The sequence below is a fragment of the Eurosta solidaginis genome, chromosome 4 (genome assembly GCF_040869045.1).
Source record: "Eurosta solidaginis isolate ZX-2024a chromosome 4, ASM4086904v1, whole genome shotgun sequence".
NCBI lineage: Eukaryota > Metazoa > Arthropoda > Insecta > Diptera > Tephritidae > Eurosta > Eurosta solidaginis.
Window position 1 is genome coordinate 68,791,499 of NC_090322.1, and position 25,900 is coordinate 68,817,398.

The window sequence follows — 25,900 nt, forward strand, 5'->3', positions numbered from 1 at the left end:
TCACAAACCGTTAGTTTAAGAAAATGGTATAAGTGCAGATTTCCCTTGTAAGCTTGTGGGTGTTGTTGGTGGACTTACAATATTACAAATAATATGTAAACTCCAATTTTCACTTTGAATGTTAGTATCCATGATTTCGTTAGTGTTAAGATTGCAGAAGTCTCCCACTTCTCATTCACTCTTTAGATTTCCTTTTCACATATTATGTCTCCACCTTCAGCAATAAACAAAACAAAAAACAAAATCCCTTAAGAGTTAAGTGGTCAAAATTTAAACTGAGATACGATTTTCTGCAATCTTAACGACGAAATTTATTTCTATCGCTACATATTTTTCAACAATTGCTTCGTAATGAACTTTACGAGTATGTATTCATGACAAATAATATTCATAGTAAACACAAAATTATTGCAATGGATTTGATGTGGTCAATCCTGAGAAAGGAATGAACATAAATATGATATTATCATAGAAATTGTAAGTAATGATTTTGTAATGCCAAGCAAAGACTGCTCCCCATATATTTCTGCATTTTTCCTATTTGTTTTAGTTGAGTATGCATACACAATATTAAAAACCACAGATACATAGTAAGCACATACATTTTATCAGCCATTACAAAAACCTTTTGTTTTTTGTGCGCTCCAATCATTCTAACGGTTATTTGCTTCACGAAAGATAATTTAGCTATTCTTAAATTCAACTACAACAAATAAGGAAGGTTAAGTTCGGGTGTAACCGAACATTACATACTCAGTTGAGAGCTATGGTGACAACATAAGGGAAAATAACCATGTAGGAAAATGAACCGAGGGTAACCCTGGAATGTGATTGTATGACATGTGTATCAAATGAAAGGTATTAAACAGTATTTTATGAGGGAGTGGGGCATAGTTCTATAGGTGAACGCCATTTGGGGATATCGCCATAAAGGTGGATCAGGGTTGACTCTAGAATTTGTTTGTACGATATGGGTATCAAATGAAAGGTGTTAATTAGTATTTTAAAAGGGAGTGATCCTTAGTTATATAGGTGGACGCCGTTTCGAGATATCGCCATAAAGGTGGACCAGGGGTGACCCTAGAATTTTTTGTACGATATGGGTATCAAATGAAAGGGGTTAATGAGCATTTTAAAAGGGATTGGGCCTTAGCTCTATAGGTCGACGCCTTTTCGAGATATCGCCATAAAGGTGGACCAGGGGTGACTCTAGAATGTGTTTGTACGATATGGGTATCACATTAAAGGTATTAATGAGGGTTTTAAAAGGGAGTGGTGGTAGTTGTATAGGTGGTAGCCTTTTCGACATATGGGCATAAAGGTGGACCAGGTGTGACTCTAGAATGCGTTTGTACAATATGGGTATCAAACGAAAGGTGTTAATGAGTATTTTAAAAGAGAGTGGGTGTTAGTTCTATAGGTGGACGCCTTTTCGAGATATCGACATAAAGGTGGACCAGGGGTGACTCTAGAATGTGTTTGTACGATATGGGTATCAAATGAAAGGTGTTAATGCGCATTTTAAAAGGGAGTAATCTTTAGTTCCATAGGTGGACGCCGTTTCGAGATATCGCCATAAAGGTGGGCCAGGGGTGATCCTAGAATTTGTTTGTACGATATGGGTATCAAATGAAAGGGGTTAGTGAGCATTTTAAAAGGGAGTGGGCCTTGGTTCTATAGGTGGACGCCTTTTAGAGATATCGGCATAAAGGTGGACCAGGGGTGACTCTAAAATGCGTTTGTACAATACGGGCATCAAACGAAAGGTGTTAATGAGTATTTCAAAAGGGCGTGGGCTTAGTTCTATAATTGGACGCCTTTTCGAGATATCGCCATAAAGGTGGACCAGGGGTGACTCTAGAATGCGTTTGTACAATATGGGTATCAAACGAAACGTGCTAATGAGTATTTTAAAAGGGCGTGGGGCTTAGTTCTATAGGTGAACGCCTTTTCGAGATATCGCCATAAAGGTGGACCAGGGGTGACTCTAGAATGTGTTTGTACGATATGGGTATCACATTAAAGGTATTAATGAGGGTTTTAAAAGGGAGTGGTGGTAGTTGTATAGGTGGTAGCCTTTTCGAGATATGGGCATAAAGGTGGACCAGGTGTGACTCTAGAATGCGTTTGTACAATATGGGTATCAAATGAAAGGTGTTAATGAGGGTTTTAAAAGGGAGTGGTGGTAGTTGTATAGGTGGTAGCCTTTTCGAGATATGGGCATAAAGGTGGACCAGGTGTGACTCTAGAATGCGTTTGTACAATATGGGTATCAAACGAAACGTGCTAATGAGTATTTTAAAAGGGCGTGGGGCTTAGTTCTATAGGTGAACGCCTTTTCGAGATATCGCCATAAAGGTGGACCAGGGGTGACTCTAGAATGTGTTTGTACGATATGGGTATCAAATGAAAGGTGTTAATGCGCATTTTAAAAGGGAGTAATCTTTAGTTCCATAGGTGGACGCCGTTTCGAGATATCGCCATAAAGGTGGACCAGGGGTGACTCTAGAATGTGTTTGTACGATATGGGTATCACATTAAAGGTATTAATGAGGGTTTTAAAAGGGAGTGGTGGTAGTTGTATAGGTGGTAGCCTTTTCGACATATGGGCATAAAGGTGGACCAGGTGTGACTCTAGAATGCGTTTGTACAATATGGGTATCAAACGAAAGGTGTTAATGAGTATTTTAAAAGAGAGTGGGTGTTAGTTCTATAGGTCGACGCCTTTTCGAGATATCGCCATAAAGGTGGACCAGGGGTGACTCTAGAATGTGTTTGTACGATATGGGTATCACATTAAAGGTATTAATGAGGGTTTTAAAAGGGAGTGGTGGTAGTTGTATAGGTGGTAGCCTTTTCGAGATATGGGCATAAAGGTGGACCAGGTGTGACTCTAGAATGCGTTTGTACAATATGGGTATCAAATGAAAGGTGTTAATGAGGGTTTTAAAAGGGAGTGGTGGTAGTTGTATAGGTGGTAGCCTTTTCGAGATATGGGCATAAAGGTGGACCAGGTGTGACTCTAGAATGCGTTTGTACAATATGGGTATCAAACGAAACGTGCTAATGAGTATTTTAAAAGGGCGTGGGGCTTAGTTCTATAGGTGAACGCCTTTTCGAGATATCGCCATAAAGGTGGACCAGGGGTGACTCTAGAATGTGTTTGTACGATATGGGTATCACATTAAAGGTATTAATGAGGGTTTTAAAAGGGAGTGGTGGTAGTTGTATAGGTGGTAGCCTTTTCGAGATATGGGCATAAAGGTGGACCAGGTGTGACTCTAGAATGCGTTTGTACAATATGGGTATCAAATGAAAGGTGTTAATGAGGGTTTTAAAAGGGAGTGGTGGTAGTTGTATAGGTGGTAGCCTTTTCGAGATATGGGCATAAAGGTGGACCAGGTGTGACTCTAGAATGCGTTTGTACAATATGGGTATCAAACGAAACGTGCTAATGAGTATTTTAAAAGGGCGTGGGGCTTAGTTCTATAGGTGAACGCCTTTTCGAGATATCGCCATAAAGGTGGACCAGGGGTGACTCTAGAATGTGTTTGTACGATATGGGTATCACATTAAAGGTATTAATGAGGGTTTTAAAAGGGAGTGGTGGTAGTTGTATAGGTGGTAGCCTTTTCGAGATATGGGCATAAAGGTGGACCAAGTGTGACTCTAGAATGCGTTTGTACAATATGGGTATCAAACGAAAGGTGTTAATGAGTATTTTATAAGGGCGTGGGCCTTAGTTCTATAGGTGGACGCCTTTTCGAGATATCGCCATAAAGGTGGCCCAGGGGTGACTCTAGAATGTGTTTGTACGATATGGGTATCAAATTATACGTATTAATGAGGCTTTTAAAATGGAGTGGTGGTAGTTGTATATGTGAAGGCGTTTTCCAGATATCGACCAAAATGTGGACCAGGGTGACCCAGAACATCATCTGTAGGATACCCCTAATTTCTTTATATATATAATATCACGAACAGCATTCCTGCCAATATTTCAAGTGTTTTTTATTTCGCCCTGCAGAACTTTTTCATTTTATTCTACTTAATATGGTAGGTGTCACATCCATTTCACAAAGTTTTTTTCTAAAGTTATATTTTGCGTCAATAAACTAATCCAATTACTATGTTTCATCCCTTTTTTCGTATTTGGTATAGAATTATGGCATTTTTTTCATTTCGTAATTTTCGATATCGAAAAAGTGGGCGTGGTCATAGTCGGATTTCGGCCATTTTATACACCAATACAAATTGAGTTCAGATAAGTACGTGAACTGAGTTTAGTAAAGATATATCGATTTTTGCTCAAGTTATCGTGTTAACGGCCGAGCAGAAGGACATACGGTCGACTGTGTATAAAAACTGGGCGTGGCTTCAACCGATTTCGCCCTTTTTCACAGAAATAAGTTATCGCCCCAGAATCTAAGCCCTAACAAATTTCACAAGGATTGGTAAATGTTTGTTCGACTTATGGCCTTGAAAGTATCCTAGACAAATTAAATGAAAAAGGGCGGAGCCATGCCCATTTTGAAACTTTCTTTTATTTCTGCATTTTGTTGCACCATATCATTACTGGAGGTGAATGTTGACATAATTTACTTATATATTGTAAAGATATTAAATTTTTTGTTAAAATTTGACTTACAAAAAATTTTTTTTAAAAAGTGGGGGTGGTCGTTCCGATTTTGCTAATTTTTATTAAGCATACATATAGTAATAGGAGTAACGTTCCTGTCAAATTTCATCATGATATATTCAACGACTGCGAAATTACAGCTCGCAAAAGTTTTAAATTACCTTCTTTTAAAAGTGGGCGGTACCACGCCCATTGCCCAAAATTTTACTAATTTTCTATCCTGCGTCATAAGTTCAACTCACCTAGCAAGTTTAATCGCTTTATCCGTCTTTGGTAATGAATTATCGCACTTTTTCAGTTTTTCGAAATTTTCGATATCGAAAAAGTGAGCGTGGTTATAGTCCGATATTGTTCATTTTAAATAAAGATCTAAGATGAGTACTCAGGAACCTACGTACCAAATTTCATCAAAATAACTTAAAATTTACTCAAGCTATCGTGTTAACGGACGGACGGACGGACATGGCTCAATCAAATTTTTTTTCGATCCTGATGATTTTGATATATGGAAGTCTAAATCTATCTCGATTCCTGTATACCTGTACAACCAACCGTTATCCAATCAAAGTTAACATACTCTGTGAGCTCTGCTCAACTGAGTATAAAAATTCATAGTTAGTTACTAACTATAAAGTCGTGCTTACAGGAAAAGGTCTCCTAACGAACCCGCATACAATTGAACACAAAAGCTATGCTATGTATGTACATAAATACAAGTATGTATGTGTGTACAATGTACATTGTACATATGTCGCAGAAGGCTAAGGAGGCAGATGGTGTACAAGAACACAAAACAAGACAGGGAAAGCATCAACAGAACTATCATTGCAGAAGTGGGAGATCGCTGTACAGCTGTGGTTTTGCCGTTCTGCTGCTGTTGTTGTTGTTGTAGCAGTGCTTCGCCCCATCCAATAGGTGTGACCGATCACAAATTGTCATCAATATCTTCTAACGGGACTCCAAGGAAACTTTCTGTTTCAACAAGGGGTGTTAAAGGCGTTGGTTCCACAATACAGTTGAAGAGATGGTTGGTGTCATGTGGAGGTGAGACGTTACAAGCAGGACAAATTTGTTGGCGTTGATTCTGGGTAGGTAGGAGTATAACCTGTTACAGTATCCAGATCGAAGTTGAGCTAGAGTGACTCGCGTTTCCCTTGTTCTTTGAGTACAGGCTTCTTCCAGTGAGTAGTTTTTAGGTTTGGCGACAGGCTTAGGTTAGGGGACGCGTAGCATGCAATCGGCTGGCCAATTGCTTGTATGTGGTAATGAGCGTTTTTTTGTCTTTTGCCCAAGTACTGCCAGCAAGTTATTTGAGGATTTTATTACGGCTCTGGATTTTCGGTACAATTGCGGCTGCATGCTCACCAAAATGTAGATCCTGATCAAACGTCACACCCAAGATTTTGGTGTGTAGGACAGTCGGCAGGGCTGCAGAGAGCCGAGCCGGGTCCCTGGGACAGTTCGCGTTTACGGACCCCTAAAAAATAAACTCAATCCAGTAGAAAAATAACATAATATACATATAAAATAATGTTTACTGGAGTACTTACATAAATGAAATGTTAGATTTCATTGTTTGATTTGCTTACATTAACTTTTTCTATATATGTATGTAAATTTTAAGAGCTTAAATCAGCCAAGGAAAACCTTCCGTGCTTTTTTGTCTGCGATATGGAAATTACCGATTCAAAACTAATGCGGCGAGCAAGGCTGGACTGCAACGCCAATGCTCCAAGGCTTGTCAAGCGATTTTGGCTCATAGTAGAACGTAAAAAATTTTTCACGCGAGACAATAGACTAAAATAACGCTCTCTTTCAGCCACACTGACTGGAAGTGTGCAAAATATTCTTAATGCTATGCAGATGTTAGGAAATAATACCTACACTTTAAGTCATGTTCAGAAGTTGAAATGGTGGCAGCGAATCACATCCTAAATTTGCTAAGTGGATGGCTTTGAGATGAATGATTTCATCTATTAGATCCGTAGAAATATCGATGCCATAAATCGTGCAGAATGCCGCTGCCTTTTATCTGAGCTCTTCTTCCGTCAGATCCTGATACGTCCTTGTCATGTTACCAATCAAGCAGTCCAAAAGAACGTAAAAAACTTGCTGTTTGAATTGAGTTTCGGAATCACACTCTGGTGATGCACCAGGTAATTCATCGAACTGGCGCTTTTCCTTCTTTCTCTGCGAAGGTATTCACAACTCCTGTACTCCCTGCCAGAACCTTACATTCTTGAAGTATGATCGACCATTGATCCCTGAACTTCTTCAACTCATCAGGCTACTTGTATTTTCTGTTTCCACGTCCAGTGTGGCATTTCTAGCTTGCAGTATCAGATTTCGATGGTTGATTACCGTCAACACTTTGAGCCAAATGGAGGCTAAAAGGATACACTCAAATTTCCCCATATATAGTTCAATATCTTTCAAATCCGTTACTGTTCCTGAACTCAGATTCAAAAGCTTGATTTCATCAATAGCTTTCAATATTTGGGGAATGTGAGTTGCGAAAGGTTTCACACTATCCACACGAGCATACCATCGTATTTGTGACATGCTGTGCAAGGAGCAATTAGCTTTTCCCATCTCTGAGGGCTTGCGCTAAAGATATTATACAATTTCTGCATAATACCGAAAAATGTGACGACTTCTGCACATTAAAAAATTTACCAATAATTGCACCATTTACAAAAGAAATACGAAGCTTGCAAAAATTAACGTGAAACTAACCTATGTATGTAAGCTTATCCACGGCATACTCATATATTTGCACAAATTTGCGCTTCGCAAAACAAGTAAAGTGTACTAATTTTTTCAAAATAAGGCTCTAGTTTATTATCAGCCTGTATTTACAGATGTCGCTGGCTTTTACAAAAATGAAAAAGCAATACGACCAAACCGATAGGAGCATAGTTATAGTCGAAATAAAATGTGATTTTAAGTTAGTTGAAGCATTTTTGACAGATAGCGCTTATAAAATTGTGTCAAAAACGTTTATCTAACTTAAAATCACATTTGATTTCGACTATGACTATGCCCCATAGTATTTGATTGGATGCTTATGACTTTAGTTTAGTGATTTTCAATTTTAAAACAATTTTTTATAGCAACAAAATATGTATGTATCCATGAAATCCTAGTTAGAGTACTGTCAATACTGCTTTGCCTTGCCGGGCCCCCAAAAACCTTCCCGACCCTAGGACATTTGTTCTGGCTGCCCCACCCCCTCTCCGCGGCCCTGACAGTTGGTAGCATAGTGCCATCGACGAAGATGTTGAAAATGGTCGACATTTAGGAGGTCCATGTTGTAAATAAGGTCGCGGAGGATTTAATCGGTGATAATGCCAGGTTTCGCGAGGCACCCCTTGTTTAATTCTTCTTGGTTTTGATGTTGCGTTTCTAAATTTCACTGATCCCTGCCGGCCACCCAGATAATTTGCGGTCCACCTTTTAAGACTTGGGGGAAGGGTAGTCCCTTCCAGGTCTTACAGTAACGTCCCGTGGTTGACCGTATCAAAAGCTTTTGATAGGTCTAGCGCAACGAGTACTGTTCTCTGGTGGGGGTTTTGATTTAAACCGCAATTTATCTGGGTGCTAATGGCATTTAGCGCGGTGGTTGTGCTATGAAGTGTTATAAAGCCAAGCTGATGATAGGCTAGTTGCAAATTTGTTTTGAAATAGGGCAGCAAAATTGTTTCAAGCGTTTGGCTACTGGCGATAGGAGAGATACCGGACGATATGACTCTCCTATGTTAGCTGGTTTCCCCCGCTTTAGTAGCGGGACCACCTTGGCCATTTTCCATTTTTCTGGAATGACAAATTTGGAAAAGGACAGGTTGAAGACATGTGCTAAATATTTTAAACCCTCTTTTCCTAGGCTTTTAAGCATCGGCATGGATATGCCGTCTGGGCCCACTGCTTTGGATGGTTTAGCTTGACCGATGGCATCCTCAACCTCTTTGGAGGTGATGGTAATTGGGGACGCGCTGAATTTATGTATATGTGCATGTCTTTTGGCCCTCCGTCTAACTTTGTCAACCGTAGAATGCACAGCTTCCTACCATACGAGTGCGGCGTCTCAGTTTATTGTGCAGAACGTCATTTCTTCTATTTGATCCGCCAACATCTCACCCCTGCTGTCCGCTTGCAAGTTTGAATGCCATAGATCGTTATGGACATTGAAATCGCCCAAGATAATACGATATGCGATCTTTTCTGTAGACATTTATTTCATTTCATTTTTTATTTATTTCATTTATTTAACAAATTTGTACAACTAAGAACTTAAGTCTTTTATATGTACATCAACTGACATTAAAAACTTATGCTAATACATTTTATGTAAATGGGAAGTTCACAATATAAAAATTTAAAGAAAACAAAAATTTACCTACTGACATAAAAGTATGCGTTTAATATATGCACTTACTTAAATTAATCTTATAACTATTACAAATTAATCGAGACACATGAATAGCAGAGGTACAGAAAACAATGAAAGGAGAAGCTAGGAAATTAGATGACATAAAGATTATTTTAGAAATAGTATTTTAGTCAAAATATAGAAGAAATATCAACATCTGCGAAATATTTCAATATAATGATTTTGAAGTTTCTATTATTCAGCCCTACTTTAATTGATTCGGGAATTGAGTTCCAAAGTCTAACAGCGCTAATAAAAAACAATCTGCTAGACATTAAGTATTTGAACATTGGAACCACCAATTTACGGTTTCTTTGAGACCTGGTAAAATGCAGTTTGTCATAAAGATACTTGGGGAGCTTACATTCTAATAGTTTAAACATGAACATGCAGTTTCTGGCAGCCAAGTAATTAAGGATGTTGCATCCCAGAATTTTATCCCTCCAGGGTGATATGTGATCGTATCGACCTACCCCATACACGTACCTGGTAACATTATTGAAGGTTACATTGATCTTGTTGGCGGACTCCGAGTCAAGTTTAGTATACACAAGTTCAAAGTATGTGAATTGGGGTACAATTAGCTGCATTGCAAGCTTGCGACGAGTTTCCTGTGGTGTGAACGGTGCCGATATGCGTAAGGTCCGCAGTATAACATAAACATTGCGGACTACTTTATTAACGTGGTCGAAAGAAGTTAATTTGTTATTTAATACAAAGCCTAAATTTTTAACTTTGTCAGTGGTACTAAGTGCCTGCGAGCCAATCTTTAAAGATGGAATACTTTCAGGGTCGATTTCATTTTTGGATATCGGCATAACGTACGATTTTGCAGCGTTAAGGCATAAAGCATTGTTTTTAGCCCAACAGAAAACAGCAGACAGATCACAGTTTACTTTGAAGCATAAGTCTTCAACGAGGCCAACACGATTAGAAAGGTACAACTGAATATCATCAGCATATGCGTGGACGTTAACATACTTACACACGGAAAACACATCATTGACAAACATACTAAATAACAGAGGACCAAGAATTGATCCCTGAGGAACACCTGCTTTAATGGATTTGAATTCTGACGAAGCTTTCTCTCCTCTGACCTTTTGTTCCCTACCTTGGAGGTAACTAGCCATGACTTTAATGGAACTATCAGAAAAGGCAAAGAAGTGACGGAGTTTCCAGCACAATAGCTCGTGGCTGACCGAACCGAATGCCTTAGAAAAATCCAACATGCAAAGAATGGTTAGGTCGCCATTATCAAATGGCCCTCTGATGTCATCCATGATTTTTACCATAGCAGTGGCACAACTGTGTTTAGGCTTAAAGCCACACTGTAGAGGTGAGAGCAAGTTGTTTTCTCTAACAAAATTAGATATTTGTTCAGCCATTAAAGATTCACACACTTTTGAGAACGATGGTACGATACTAATCGGTCTGAAATCCGAAGGATCCGCAGCAAACGGTTTCTTAGGCACAGGCACAACTATTGCTTTCTTCCAAGCAGAAGGAAAACAACCACTTGTAAAACAGTGGTTAATAATGTTGGTCAGAGGATTTACAATAAAAGGAAGAACAATTTTTACGAATTTTAACGAAACCACATCATTACCCACGGCACACGATTTTATAGACAAGATAGACTTTATTACGTCACACTCACTAACACACTTAAACTCAAACGTATTAATAAAAGTATTGACAAGTTCAGGCATCCTCTCAGGAGAGACAGAGCTGGAGTTGTTGCTGGAACCGATGAAAAAATTATTTAGTATGTCAGGGTCAATACTGCATTCCACCTTATTTCTCCCATGGACCTTTAGGGTTTTAAGGTTACGCCAAAGCGCTTTTGATGGCAGAGAAGGATCCAATTTGCTATGAAAGAAATTCTTTTTGGACTGCCTAATTACGGCAGTCGCTTCGTTGCGAGCAGCTTTGTACAAAGCCAATGAAGCATCATTTCGGGACCTTCTCCATTTGGCGTGCAGCTTATTGCGCTTTTTTATTGCACAAATAACTCTTCTACTAAACCAAGGACAAGATTTATTTAAAACATGGACAGTACGTGTAGGGACATGACGATCAAATATGACATTTATGTTTTGGTTAAGATGGTCAAGTTTCTTATCTACCGTATCTAAATACCAACAATCGTACCAAGGAATACAGGAACAATCGCTGAGCAACACTTTGGTATCCACAGAACGGAAATCACGATATACATAAACATATGGCTCAGGACGATTAAACCCAACGTTAACAGTACAAAAAATTAGGTCATGGTCTGATACAAAACAAAGCTGGTCAAATTTAAGAATATATGTCAAGTCAGATATCATAAAATAGTCTAATAAGCTGGGATTGGAGTTGTTAGCGTACCTCGTAGGCATTGTGTCATTTACTATGACTAAACCAGCTGTTGAAACTTGATCACACAGTTGTTTACTATACGAGTCATTTACAAGTAAATTAACATTGAAATCACCGCTAATGACGTAACATTCATAATCAATTATATACACGGACAGGGCAGTAAAAAAACAATCTAACGTGAAACATTTAGGCGGGTTATAAACACAAGAAACTAAAGCTTCTTTTACACCATCAGAGACCTCAGAAATGATAAACTCAATATCTGAGTCAACAGACATACTAAGAGGCTTAATGCTAAGATTTTTCTTACAATAGATCGCCACACCACCCCCTTTCCTACCTTTCCTGTCATTCCGAATGACGTTATAGCTACTAATACAAGAATGCAGATCAGAGGTATTTTCACTAAACCATGTCTCACTTACACAAACAACATCAACCAACGATTATACCCAGAAAAGTTTTGCAGAGCAGATCTTTCTGTGAGTTTAGTGTCACTTCATGAAATCGACTATCTCGGTGATCTTCCGAGTTAATCCATTACAGTTTATCTGCAGAATTCTGAAGTGCAGCGGGGGAGATTTCGTCATTCTAGGAGTAAGTGACGGGTGACTACGCCTGAGTTGTGAAGGGCTAGGACGCAATTGCTGTTGTGGCCCTGGGACTGAACGTCCCTGGGTAAGCATTTGGGTACCCGGTGTATTTGGGTTTGCGGCCTGGCAACATGGCGCAATGAAGCCCGTCGGGGGGTTTCCGTCGCGGAGACCAGAACATCTAGAAAGTGGCAGGGTCCAAGGTAGAACCTGCATTGGGCGGATGTCGCAAACATATATATTCTGTGTTCCTAAACGGTGCAAAAGGTGGTAGGGACTAAGCGTCTGCTTCTCTCACTACACGATTGCTGCCTGAAAAGAGAGGGAAGAAGACGGGCACGGGGGCTGATGCTCGGCATTGCTACCCACTCTACTACGGAGATTGTAGTTATGGGGCCGTGTGGGCTGGTGGCGCCGTAGGGCGCCAGCAGCAGCGGGTACTTGTTGTGGCTTGCTGAGCAGCAGAGCTGCTGGAAGGTAGTGGCGGTACTAAGGCGTAGACTACGGGACGCCCATGGGTGTGAACAACAATTAGCCACAAAAGATTCATAAAAGTTACTAGACGTCTGGTTTTGGGATCTAGCCCCGAACAACCTGTCCGATGCAACCATCCCTTGCAAGTTACACACTGACAAGAGTATGACCGTCCTAAAAAGATTCTTTTCCGGCAAACGCAGCAAAACCATTTCTCAGGACCGGGGTCTGGAGATGGATCCGGATTGGGTTCGATACCTTCCCGGAGCAGGACAGTATGGCGCAGTCCCGCTGCAAGGAGCTGCTGGGAGTTTGACAATTTGTGGAAGAGACACAACAAATTAAATGGGGTTACGATGAAATGACAGTCCTTGGTCGGGAAAAATCCCGAGTCGCTCCGGTACATAGAACCGACTGCCTTGGGAAGCGTCACGCTGTTGTGTTTTGTTTAGTTTTTTCCAAACTTTTTATTAAAATTAATTTTGTTGGAATTTTTGTCCGCAGTTTTTTTCTTATTTCACCCGAAATGAAAAATAACAGCAAAAAATAAAACCACAAGATCCGGAAAACACGGCACAAAAATATAAGTAATGTGCCATTTTTATTTGGTTAATTTATCATGGATTGAGATAAAATTTGTCTTGTTTAGTGATGGAATTGTTTTTATTAGTTTAGTATATAAAAAAAAATTCTATATTTCATTAATATATGTATGTTAGTTCGCAGTAAAAAATACATTTAAGCACCGTTTTTTTTTTTTTTAATATCTTAGCTACTTCCTTATAAGTATTCCTTATAATTTCATGAGAAGAATTTGCAACTTATATACTTGCCTTTTTCGCAACATTAAATAGACTTCAAAATAAACCAAATATAACTTGGAGCAGGTTAAAATTATTTCCATATAACGCTTAACTTACAGCTCGAACTTTACTGCAATTTCACATCTGAGATGACGAAAATTCTATAGTACCAACAACTACAATGAAATGCACCTTTTGTGAGATTTTTTTACTTTTACCTTTGTTTCTTCTAATAATGAAATAACAAAACGTAAAATAAAATCACGTAACCAAACCCGCAAATTAGGAGTTTTATATTTTAGAGAATTCAACTGTTCACTTTACATAAGTTATATACTAGCAGACCCAGCAGACGTTGTTCTTCACTAATTTTGACCAAGCTGCATAACTTTTAGGAAGTTTTTACCTCTTACTCTCCCCCACCTCTCTGACCTTTTTCTTTATCCTTTTATTCATCCTCTCCCTGCGTCTCTTTCTCCCTTTTCGTCTCTGATATCCCGTTTTTCTCTCTAGTCCCCTCCCCTCCTTCCTCCCCCGCTACACCTATCCTCTTTATCCCTATCTTCGTCTAGCTCTGTCTATTTCTCAGTCTCTTTCTCCTTCCATTTTTTTCCTCTCTCTAGTTCTTTTTATTCTTCTCCAGCCCTTATTCCCAGTCCCAGTCCCAGACCTACTACTACTTCCGGTCGCAGTTCCAGTCCGAGTTTCGCACCCAGTCCCGGAGATTCGATTCGTAGCCCTACGCAATATGCTCCCTTAATTGCATGACACGAGAAATTTATATATAAGGTAATACTATTATTCACATGAGGAATGCTTTTGAATTTTGCTTTTCCACATGTGGAATGCAAAAATTAATAATTAGTCCAGAGACTGACAAAAAGCAGTAATGACTAAAAAAATGTATTCATTATTCCAAATAAAATTAAGGAAAAAAAAACTTTTTTAAAAATAAGCTTTTATTATTGGTTAATAAAATAAACTAAAAAGTAAAAAATAAATTGTAAATTTAGTAAAGAAATATCACACTTTATAAGTTCATTGTAACTTTTAACGATAATTAGGCTTCTTCGTCTGCGATAAAAAAATTCCATATTGTTCATAATTATATATTTTTAACATTAAAACTTTACACCTAAATTATTAAATCTTACAGTTTATATCACAGTGTTAAATTTTGATGGTATAATTAAGAACATTTAGGACCTCCTTTTCTTGCTATCACAATGTAACACGCTTTTATTAGAACAATTAGGACTGTGATACGTAAAAGTTTTAATGTTAAAAATATTGTAACGAATTTTGGAAAATTCCTCTTATTTGCAACCTTCTACTAGCGTTCGAATCACTAAACTGTTGAATAAATAACTCCACTATTCAATAATGCAAAATGGCCTTTATTCAAGTACTTCACAATACTACTACTTCTCGACAGATAGCGTGCTTAAATCAAACTCATTGATGATTGCTCATATTGCGCTCTTTTATACTCTTCGATTTCATCGTTTCATACTTCTAGGCGTTTCCAGAATTTACTTAGTTACTAGCTATAAAATTATAACTACAGATGCACGTGTATAGCTTCTCATATGTGCGTGTATATGTGAGTGATACTTGCACAAATTATTGCCTACTTTTGGGAGTATCTCAGATAAATGCATGTGTTTGTGCGTTGCTCTCCGCTGCTTGTATGGACATATGTGTAGACATAATGATTAATTTGGTTATGTGCATACAAGTCACTGCTTAGTATCGGCTTAGAGATGATAGTACCCCTTAGTGTTGCTAGGATTCGTCACAATATATATGTAATTGTTATTAGCAACACTAATGGATACTATCATCTCTAAGCCGATACTAAGCAGTCACTGGTATGTACATAAACAAATCAATCATTATGTCTACACTTATGCACATACAAGCAGCGGAGAACCAGCGGAGAGATACGCACAAACACATGCATATATCTGAGATACTCACAAAAGTATGCAATCATTGGTGGAAGTATTACTCATATTAACACGCGCATATTGCTATGCGAGAAGCTATTATACTACTACTATGCATCTGTAGTACTATGCATCTGTAGTTTATAGCTCGTAATTTTATAGCTGGTGACTAAGTGCCAAAAACTTACGAAAAGGGACGTAGATGAAAAGTCCTTACGGAGTGTTAATTTTAAGCTTGGGATCTCAGCATCTAATTACAATAAGTTGCTCGATTCGTCAATTTGGCCATCGGATGTAAAAGTAAGGCCGTTTCGTTTTTTTCAAAGGACTGTGGTGCAAAAGGACAACTCATAAGTCCTCGCTCCGTAACCAATAATGACTGCTACAATTCCTGTCTAATTGATGATGCCCGTTCTTTAAAGAACTCAATATCAATATATTTTCAAAACATATCAGGCATGAGAACTAAGGCATCTGCTGTATTTGCTGCTACCTCTAGTGAAGAATACGATTTGATAGTTCTTGTTGAGACGTGGCTTACTGCGGACTTTTTTAGTAATGAGTTTTTTGATAAAAATTTGTATAATATATATCGCAAAGATCGTGATAGTGTAAGTACAGGACTTTATCGAGGTGGAGGAGTGCTAATTGCTGTAAGAAAAAGCCTACAAACCTCGGAGGTTCCTCTTAATATCGCTGATACTTCTATTGATCAGCTTATAATCAGTATAAAAGCAAAACAAAATGTCTATTTGTCAGTGTTTCTTATATACCACCAAATAGTGCAGATAGTGTTTATGAAAATCACGTTAATAATATAATGCATGTTTCGAGCACTAACTTGAATTCTAAATTTTGTATTTTAGGGGATTTTAACTTAAATAAAATCGTATGGAATTATCTTCCAGGTCAGAAAACTTGCATACCTACTAATGTCAATCAAGCTAGTGAAATGTACTTAGTTGATAATTCTTATAGTTTACAGTTAGGTCAAATCAATGATTTTGAAAACACGCTAGGTAAAATCCTCGATCTTATATTTGTTAGTAATGATCTTAATTATAATTTAATTCGTTATCTCTGCCCGTTATCTAATACTGATAAACATCACGTACCATTGATATTGGAGATTAAGTTTTATGAATTTGGAAATATTAAACTCAATAATGAAGTTGGTTTCAATTATAGCCGATGTGATTTTGCCTTGATCAATAATTTGATTTCAAATATTGACTGGCAGTCTCTTTTTAATAATCGCAATCTTTCAGACTGCTTTGGCTTATTCAAAAGTAATATCTCGGAAATAATGAATATTAATATTCCTCGTTTCCCGGCAAGGGTTTACAAGTTGCCGTGGTATACCAAAAGATTAAAGACTCTAAACAATTTGCGTAATAAATATCATAAACTTTTTAAAAAATCAGGAAGTCCCGAACTCAAGCAACAATATCTGAATTACGCGAAGGAGTTTAATTGTCTTGATAAGTTTCTGTACAATCGATATATTCTCAATTTCGAAAATAATATCAAATCGAATCCTAAATCGTTTTGGAATTTCATTCGCTCCAAACAATAGGTTTCAACAATACCGTTGTCTGTGTCTTACAAGGGCAAGAATTCATCATCGTCTAGTGATTCAGCCAATTTGTTTGCAGAATTTTTTAAAGCAAACTTTTGCTATTGATGATCTGTGGAATGACGACGGGGATATGTTGAACGAGATAACGTCTTGTTTCGACTTCTCCTCATTAGTTCTAGATATTGATGATATTATCTTAAGTATTCAGACGATCAAGAGCACCAAGCAATATGATTATCAAAAATTTTCATCTTTTTTCCTGAAGCAATGTGTAGCTTCCGTTGCAGATCCCTTGTTGCATATATTTAATTTATCATTAAAGTCTAGTATCTTTTTGGATGAATGGAAAACTACTTTTATTCAACCTATTCATAAAAGTGGTAGTCAAATTGACGTTACAAACTATCGGCCAATATCGAAGATCCCCGTGATTTCAAAACTTTTTGAGAAAACGGTGATGTTTAAATTATCGTCCGTAGTCAAGCGTTATATTTGCCCATGTCAACATCGCTTCGTTCCGGGGGGTTCAACAGTAACTAATCTGGTCGTTTTTCGAATTACTGCATCTCGTCTTTTACTCATGGTTGTCAAGTTGACTGCATATATACAGACATATCCAAAGCTTTTGACAGAGTTTCGCACAAAGCCCTCTTGGCTAAATTGCGAAAAATGGGTTTCCACTCTACATTTTTACAATGGATTTATTCATACTTATCCAATAGGATAAATTTTGTTGTTATTGACAACGTAAAGTTATCGCCTTACGTAGCAACCTCAGGTGTGCCCCAAGTATCCTTGGCCCACTTTTCTTTTTCTCTTTATCAATGATGTAAGTGCTTGTTTCAAGCAATGCAATTATCTCCTTTACGCTGATGATTTGAAAATTTTTTTCAGAATCAAGAACGAGTCTGATACTCTCATACTACAATTTGAGTTAAATAATTTTAATGAGTGGTGCTGTAAAAATAAGCTTGCGCTGAATGCCAACAAATGTTATTACATAACTTATTCCAAATTATGTAATAAATTGATTTCGTCTTACTATGTCTCTAATAAGCCGTTACTTAGGGTGAATAAAATTCGGGATTTAGGTGTTGTATTTGATTGGTCTTTTACATTCAACGAGCACTTAAATTTTATTATCCCCAAAGCATATTCCTTACTGGCCTTTATTAAAAGAAATGGATCCGAGTTTAAGGACCCATATACTAAAAAACTATTATACAATGCCTTTGTACGGTCAAGGCTTGAGTATGGTTCCATAATATGGAGTCCTTATTATGAGGTACACAATAAGAGAGTCGAACGTGTGCAAAAAATATTCATGAAGTACTGTTTATACGATATAAACTTCGATCTGCCTCTTCCTCCATATATCTCTAGGTGTAAGCTAATTAATCTTCACACATTAGAAAGTAGAAGATTAATTACATCTATAATATTTATTTATGATATTTCCAATGACATTATTGATTGTCCGATACTGTTAGAGTCTTTGAACTTTTATGTTCCACCACGGACTTTGCGCCAATATACTATGTTTGTAATTGACCAGTTTAGATCTAATTACGCACTTAATGGCCCGATCACTTGCGTTCTAATTGCTATTAACTCAATCAATAATAATTATTGTATTGACTTTTCGATATCTCGTCGAAGTTTTAAAAATATGTTATTTTCCATTTTAAATTAACTTTACTGTAAATAAACCTTATTTTTAATAATGTTTAATATAGTCTGTAAGATTCTTGTAAATCATAGACTGAATAAAGAAATATGAAATAAATTCTAGAAGAAGAAACGCCTAGAAGTATGCGAATGAGGAAACCGAAGAGTATAAAAGCAGCACAAGCTGAGGCATGAGTAAATCAGTCAGTTTGTTTTGAACACGTTATCAGTTGCGAAGTGAAGTTTAGTTGTAAAGCACTTTCAAAGCAGTCTAATAAAGACCATTTTGTAATACAGAATATTAGAGTATTTTATTCAAGAGTTTAGCGATACGAACGTAAGCAGAAGTTTGCAAATAAGTGGAGCTCCCTGAAATTCGTTACAATATGGAATTTTTTTGTCGCAGACGAACAAGCCTAATTATCGTTAAAGGTTACAATGAACTTATAAAGTGTTATATTTCTTTAAAGTCAATTTATTTTTTACTTTTTAGTTAATTTTATTAACCAATAATAAAAGCTTATTTTGAAAAAAGTTTTTTTCTTTAATTTAATTTTTTACTATTTAGTTCGATTTTTTCTTAAATTTAATTTAAATATGAATTTTTTAAAATTTTTAATAGGGTAAAATATTGTTTAAATTAGTTATGTAATCTTTACTTAGTTATTTGTAACGTTTCTCATCCAATCCATTTCTTTTAATGCATCAACATTACAAGGTTTCTTCGAAGTCAACTTTCAACAGTCAATTTTTCTATTCGAGTGTTAACTAACTTAAAATTATATTTTATTGTGACTTTGCCTATGTCGCGTTTAGTTTACAACTGCTATTTGCAGATCTCTGCTCTGCTAAAATTCCATCGCCAAAAATCTGTAAAACAAAATCATGTGCGCAGAAAAGTGTGCAACATTTAGCGATAACAGCCTAACTTCTACGTTCGTTGTAACACAAACAAAGCGAAGTTATCTGCGTTCTTGAGGACTTAGGCTTTTATGCCAAGGTGATCACAAATCTTTACCGATAACTCTGTTATCGATTAATTTATCAAATTCTCGCAAAGTAATATTGCATTTTCATCGGAGTTATACATGCGTGCTAAATTTCAGGTCAATCGAACACCGGGAAGTGTATCAAATTCAACTTGCAAGATTTGATTACAGACAACAGCCAAGTGAAACTAATGTTGTGTTGTTATTGGACGTGGTGAGAGATATAAGTAGGCCTGAGGTGGACTCTTTTTAATACTCTTATGAGTGCTGATATACGAGAAAAATTTTGCTCTCATTTGAAATGAAACACTCAACCAAATAAGGATGATCGTGTATTTCCTTACAAATTCGACAACCCTCGCCCACACGGCTTTTAGGAATTCCAGTTTTCCCGAAGGTCAGGTCGTAGGTATACCTCCAAAGTTTCCAATCAACTGCGAGTGAAAAGTTGACAATTTAACTTCGTTCGATTGCAACTATGTGAGGCCTTTCAGTGTTGACGACTTCAAGTACAACTTAAATTAAAGGCATTGTATAAATCCATACTATGTTTATTTATGCAAGTACATAAGTACATTTAAACATCTAAATGAATGTGATAAACTTTCTCTCACTTGTAACTAATGAGAGATTTTGATCATAAATTAGGTTGCGAAAGGTTAAAATGGACCAACGGAAACTAATGGATAACGCAAACACAATAACCGATATGGCAAAGGTAAACAAACTTTAGCATTTAATTTATAATAAATTCTTACTTGCATGGTCCCTTTATATTGTCTTAGACTCAAAACACGGTATATGAAATTATTTCGGATATGTCGAGCCGTCAAGATGCGATTGAAGAACGCCTTACAAGTTTGGAAGACAAACTGCAGTCAATTCAGGTAAATACAAGTATTTGTTTATTAAACTTTTATTTTAATTAGTCCATGTACACACGGATAATGTTAGACCGAGTTATGGTGCATCCATCTGCTGGTTTAATGGTTTTTGACGTTTCCATTGTCGGGAAATTAGCATACACATTTCCTATTATCCCATTTCACAAGAAAGCATTAATTAGAACTTTGGTTAACCTGATTATTTAAAACAAATTTAAGAAGCTTATATTGATCAGTCTTCCTCTCCCCTCTTATTATATTAAAATACACTCCGTTTACCCATATTGCAGAACTAAATTTTTCTGCATTAAGAGGAATCATAACTTCAACGATGAATTATTCGTGGTGTTGTTCCGATACGAGTACATACTCGAGTACTTTCCTCATTCTTGAGAATCGAGTAGGTGGGTACAATAATAACGGTTCCCTGTAATTACGTTGGAACCATAATTGTAATACTCCTATATTGCTACAAAAGGCTAGGTACATTACCCAAACATAAGAGTGCCGATATATTGCTGTTTAAACGTTTTTGTTTTTGTACTCAATAATCGAATGTACCTAAATTTAAATTTTTTCTTGTCACACTTATGCTGCTACAATCACAAAAATTTTATAGGCTGTGTTGTTTTGTTGTTTGTTTTTTCTTTGTTTGTTTGTTTCGAATTCAAAACACATTGCGAGGATTTTCAATTAGCAATATAGGAATACTACATATATGGTTGGAACAAATATTGAAGGTAGAAGCTTTTTAAAGATAAAATAAAAAAATATACAAAACAACAACAAAAATTTTACGAATTTTTAGGAAGTATTTGAAAATTGCCTAGTTTTTTTTTAAGTTTTTTTAGTTTACAAAGTCTATACAGCCACGTCCCATACGAATAACAGAAACGTTTAAGTAATTTCCATAGTATAAGGTATATCCAAGATTGCTCATGTATCATATAAGACACATGGGACAGGGAACCTGTCAAATTCCTATATAAAAATGATTCAAAATAATTTGCATTCTGCTCATAAATTGGCTTTCGAAAAAATGTCAGAATTTGAGAGTATTTAGAAAAAAACATCATTAATAATTGGCGCTTAACCGCCTATGCGATTTTCGTCTTGTAAAAAGTTCTCTGCTTCCAAATACGGGTGTTAATAGGAACAAAGGAACAACTCCTGAGTCTTCTTCGGGATTTGGCTATAGTGAAGATCTGGTCAAAAATAGATTAACCACGTCTGAAGCTGCAATGACAAGGTGCAAGCAGTCCTTAAAAAATGGTAGCTTTTGAGAATATTGAGCTCCGCTCATAAACTCGAAAAAAACGAGGTCAATTTTAATTAATTACACCGGCACACAAAAACAGAAGTTGTTTGTAGATTTAGCAAGACTCACATTAAATTTAAAATAAAAGTAGGAAATGTAGGGTGCAGTTTATGTGGCGCTTTTAAAACAGGGTCTACTTTCTTGGTGGGGTTTTCAGGAAGAAGGGAACCTAACATATTTTAAAAATTCAGGAGTTTGGGTAAATGAGCTAATGCACATAAATTTTGCATCGCCTTTACTGAAATTGTATTGTGCGCTCCGCGGAATGCAATATTTTTTATAAAAGGGAAACTAATGATCCCTGGCAAAGCTCGTAAGCCGTATAAACCTCAACTTTTACAAACATCGTTTCATTTGCGAAGGTTCCATGGTTATGAGGCAATGACGAGTTCCCTGCAAAAATCGTTGGATCATGTTGTCCACCTGTGTCATACTGGAGTACTCCATGGATTACTCTGATGAAACGCTGAGCTGGAGTATATGGTCCAGTCCTAGGACATCGCAATGTTAATTGGACCATATTTTTTGTATGAATTGTGATTAGTTTTGGAGCATTCGCTTGGTCCATAGCGAATACTCCATACATGCCTGCATGGAGTACTCGCGATTTTTGCAGGGTTATAGTGAGTTTCTTCAACAAGAAACGAACTATTTTCATAAGTTTTACGATAGGAGTAAGTATCGAGTACATTTCCTCAATACTTATTTTGGTGTCGATTACTTTTCTCAATCCGTTTATATGACTACAGCTATCGAGTACAGGGTGGTATCGGAACAACACTTAGTATTGCTAATTTTTGTGTCACATAAGCCGCTTCGATCTAACGTATTTATGTACATACGTTAGTCGGCATCTTAGTTCATAAACTCTAATAGTAATTACTTTACTCGATTTTATCGTACAGGATCATATAGAGAGTTTACCGGACATAATATCCCGTTGTCTAACGCAACATCATGAACGGATAGAACAACGTAAGAACTTTCTACATCCGGATGCAGCAGCTACTTCAATACAACCATCACCACAGTCTTTGTTCAACGCATCGCCGATGTTATTTCCACACTCAAGGTTTGTTTAACGATTATTTTTTCACGTTCAAATGTCTCTCCTTGCACTTGTTTGTTTTGTTCTGTCCTTCCTACCCATATCAACAAAATTTTACACTTTCATGCAGAAAAATATTTTAAAAAGAAAAATATAGAGTACTCCCATGGAATTTCTCATATTGGCTATCTATTCACTATTTTGTTTATTTCTTTTATCTTTTTGTAAATAAATTTAAATGACTTTTGAACTAAATTGTAATTAGAGTTAACAAAAAACCCGTGGGTAGTACAGTACACCTGACAGAGATTAACTTCTTATCATGAATCAGTAAAGTCAACAAACCAAGTTCGTTGCTCTTGAATTAAAACATATTCAGTAAAATTGATCGCATTATGGTTAATCTAACCAGGTTTTTTGTCAAGAAAACAAATTTGTTTAGTTATTTCAACAGAAGGAAAACTATTGCTTTCAAGTTAACAATATTACGTAAAAATGACAGATTCTCAGTCAATGACTGATTTTCTGAAATCTTTAGAAAAAAGGGCCGTCGCTTACTGAACTTTTTTTTTTATTTGACACTCAATTCAGAATCAATAATTTTTGTGAAGTCGATTCAATAGCGTCAGGTATGCCTGTTGAAGAGGCGACTTAAATATCCAAATGATTCAAGGGTGGCGCAAAATATTCAAGGGGTTGCCTGTGCAATTTATAGCTTCTCCAATCCAATTGACAACCTCCCCTACCCGTGGAAAATCCTATTTCTTTAGCAGCCGAGGTTCTAGCGACCCCAAGGCCCTCATGTAACTAAGGGGTGGGCCTAGAAGGTTGTCATATTAAATCGTTCGCGAATTGGTCGGACTTGTACCTCAATGGTGCTTGTTACCGGATTGAACGGAATCTATATCCAGCAAAGGATCATAAACATCGTTTACACTCCACAAAATCTTCGGGGAGTGTCTTAATCGCTACAATTGGCCAGTAATTCGGTTGATTTTGCCAACTTATTCCTTTCAGTGTACGCCAACTATTCAACTGGTGTTCTAGTCTAGTGGTTAAAAACTTAGATTTATTCAAAGAGATTGGTGATTCCAGTCCTGCTTAACGGCTTAAATTTCTGTTTTTTCTTCATGGTCTTAAAAGACTTAATTGGCGCTCAACCGTATTAAACGGCTGTGGTAGTTCAACAAGGCGTGCCAGTCGCTTCTTTTTTGAGTTAACTGGGGATAATGGGTCACAACGAGGGCATGATTTGCATTTGCCGAGAGAGGACTTTACCTTTCAATTGCCTACCTAGTCCGAAGTAGCATTTATTAACAAGAGTGCCTCTTCCCTGGATTTCAGAATGGATGCTGCTGTTTTTATTAATGCTGCTTCCCAAATAAACGAAGTCTTTTATATACTATTTCGAAATTACTGCTGCCAACAGTGGCGTGATTGCCCAGGCGCAAATGTGCTGACTCTTTGCTCGATGGCAGAAGATACTTCGTTTTGTTCTCATTCGCCATCAAACCCATAATTTGCTCTTCCTTCTTCAGTTTGGAGTAAGCAGAACTTAAGGCGCAGGCGTCGCACAGTGGGGTATTTGATCAATCTAGCTGGCCAAAACTAAAACAGCAGTTATTTCTGTTAAAAAAGTAGTTGTCTTACTTCATTGTTATGAAACAAAATATTTGACAGTAAATTCACGGTGTTCCGCGCAGAATTGCTATGGATCGACCCTCCGGCTTCGGAGGGAACCGGGGTCATTTTTTGGCATTACATGGGATATATATGTCAATATGGGTATCAAACGAAAGGTATTTTACTCCGCATTTCTATTGATACTTCTAAGTAGGATTGCAGGGTTGCCATCTCGGAAACGGCTTAACCGATTTGAATCAAATTTGGTACATCGATATAGTATTATATTTTAAAACTTTTCACCTAGGTGTTACCACTGAGGCTGTTTTCACAAGATTGCCACCATTTGCCAATAAGGGTATCAGTCTCTTACAAAATTGATCACCACTCAAAAAATTGCGGGTATGCGCAGCATTAAACTTTGAAACAACCACAAGCTTATGTATTGCCAAAAAATTACTGACATGATATGCAATGAAAAAAATATATATCTTTTTATATGAATTAATCGGGGATTGCCCGTATTGGTTTAAATGTATGAACATTTATTTCAAGCAATTTTTAATTTTAGAATTTATTTAATTATTTGGGAGACTTCGACACATAACTATATACGAATTATGTGATGTGTGGAAGATAATATATGCGAAAGAAGGCAATTGGGAAAAACTTTACAACAACTAAGGCAGTAGCTGAATGCGTTTGTAACCATTTCAACTATCGTAGGAGTGCCGGTTCGACTCCCACTCCCGGAAGAAAAGGCTTTGAAGAGATTTGCAAGGTATGATCGAAACAGCTGTCGCCTTGTCCGTCCTGATGTCACGTTGTTTAAATTTTTCCCAAATTATTAAAGATATATCTTTTTGTTTGCAAGGTTCTTAAAAAATTTAATATTAAAAAGTAGTAGTATTACAAATAGAATAAATTAGTTAAAACATGCGGCATAAAAAATCTTACATATGAATTAAAAACATATTTACCTGTCCTAAAAGAAAATGTAACTAGATTTGATTAAGGCTAAACAAGGGACAAGTATTTAGGTTAGAAGGGTATATTGCTTTTTAATCCAAAAATACATCGAACTGCACACAATTTTTATACAACTTTAGATGTGCGCGGTTAGCTCCGTTGACGGTGCAGATGGGTTTTGGGGTATGTATACTATTCAGTGGGTATCTAGGAGCACTAGGGAAAATCTTCTTTTGACCGCTAGATTGATCAAATACCACACCATGCGTCGTCAGCAAACGCCAGTAATGGCACTTTTTTACAGAATATTATCCCAGAGCGGTTAAGTTCTGCAGCTAAAATAATTTTCTCCAGCATCAAATTATCTGTGATCTATTGATGTTTTTGTACTCTACGTCCTTGATTGCTGTGAACAAAAGCAATATGTGTAGCACACTTTTAGGTGGACTTTCTTACTTTGGGTTTGGAGTTGCATGTCAGATGGACTAGTCTATATAAATAATGCCTTTTAACTCAAATAGTTTGCATAATAAGTTTTCGAGACGTAAAAGCGTAGTGAATAAAG

The 25,900-nt window shown here is 36.9% G+C and overlaps 1 protein-coding gene across 7 annotated transcripts in view; it reads left to right on the plus strand.

Annotated features, from left to right (window-relative positions):
- The window catches only part of SK (small conductance calcium-activated potassium channel), a 591,679-nt gene that overhangs the window by 420,015 nt on the left and 145,764 nt on the right, over positions 1 to 25,900 (plus strand). For 5 of the 7 annotated variants that reach the window (XR_010952625.1, XM_067782017.1, XM_067782018.1 and 2 more), the window contains exons 12-14: positions 20,142 to 20,211; positions 20,279 to 20,380; positions 22,601 to 22,767. The exons of 1 other annotated variant lie outside the window; for it this stretch is intronic. Coding sequence is in view for 5 of the 6 variants with exons in the window: in XM_067782017.1 (XP_067638118.1) it covers positions 20,142 to 20,211; positions 20,279 to 20,380; positions 22,601 to 22,767 (339 nt within the window). In the remaining variant the exon portion in view is untranslated. Of the gene's footprint in view, positions 1 to 19,610; positions 19,762 to 20,141; positions 20,212 to 20,278; positions 20,381 to 22,600; positions 22,768 to 25,900 lie in introns of those variants that run through there. One more of the 7 variants, XM_067782022.1, reaches the window with a different exon arrangement.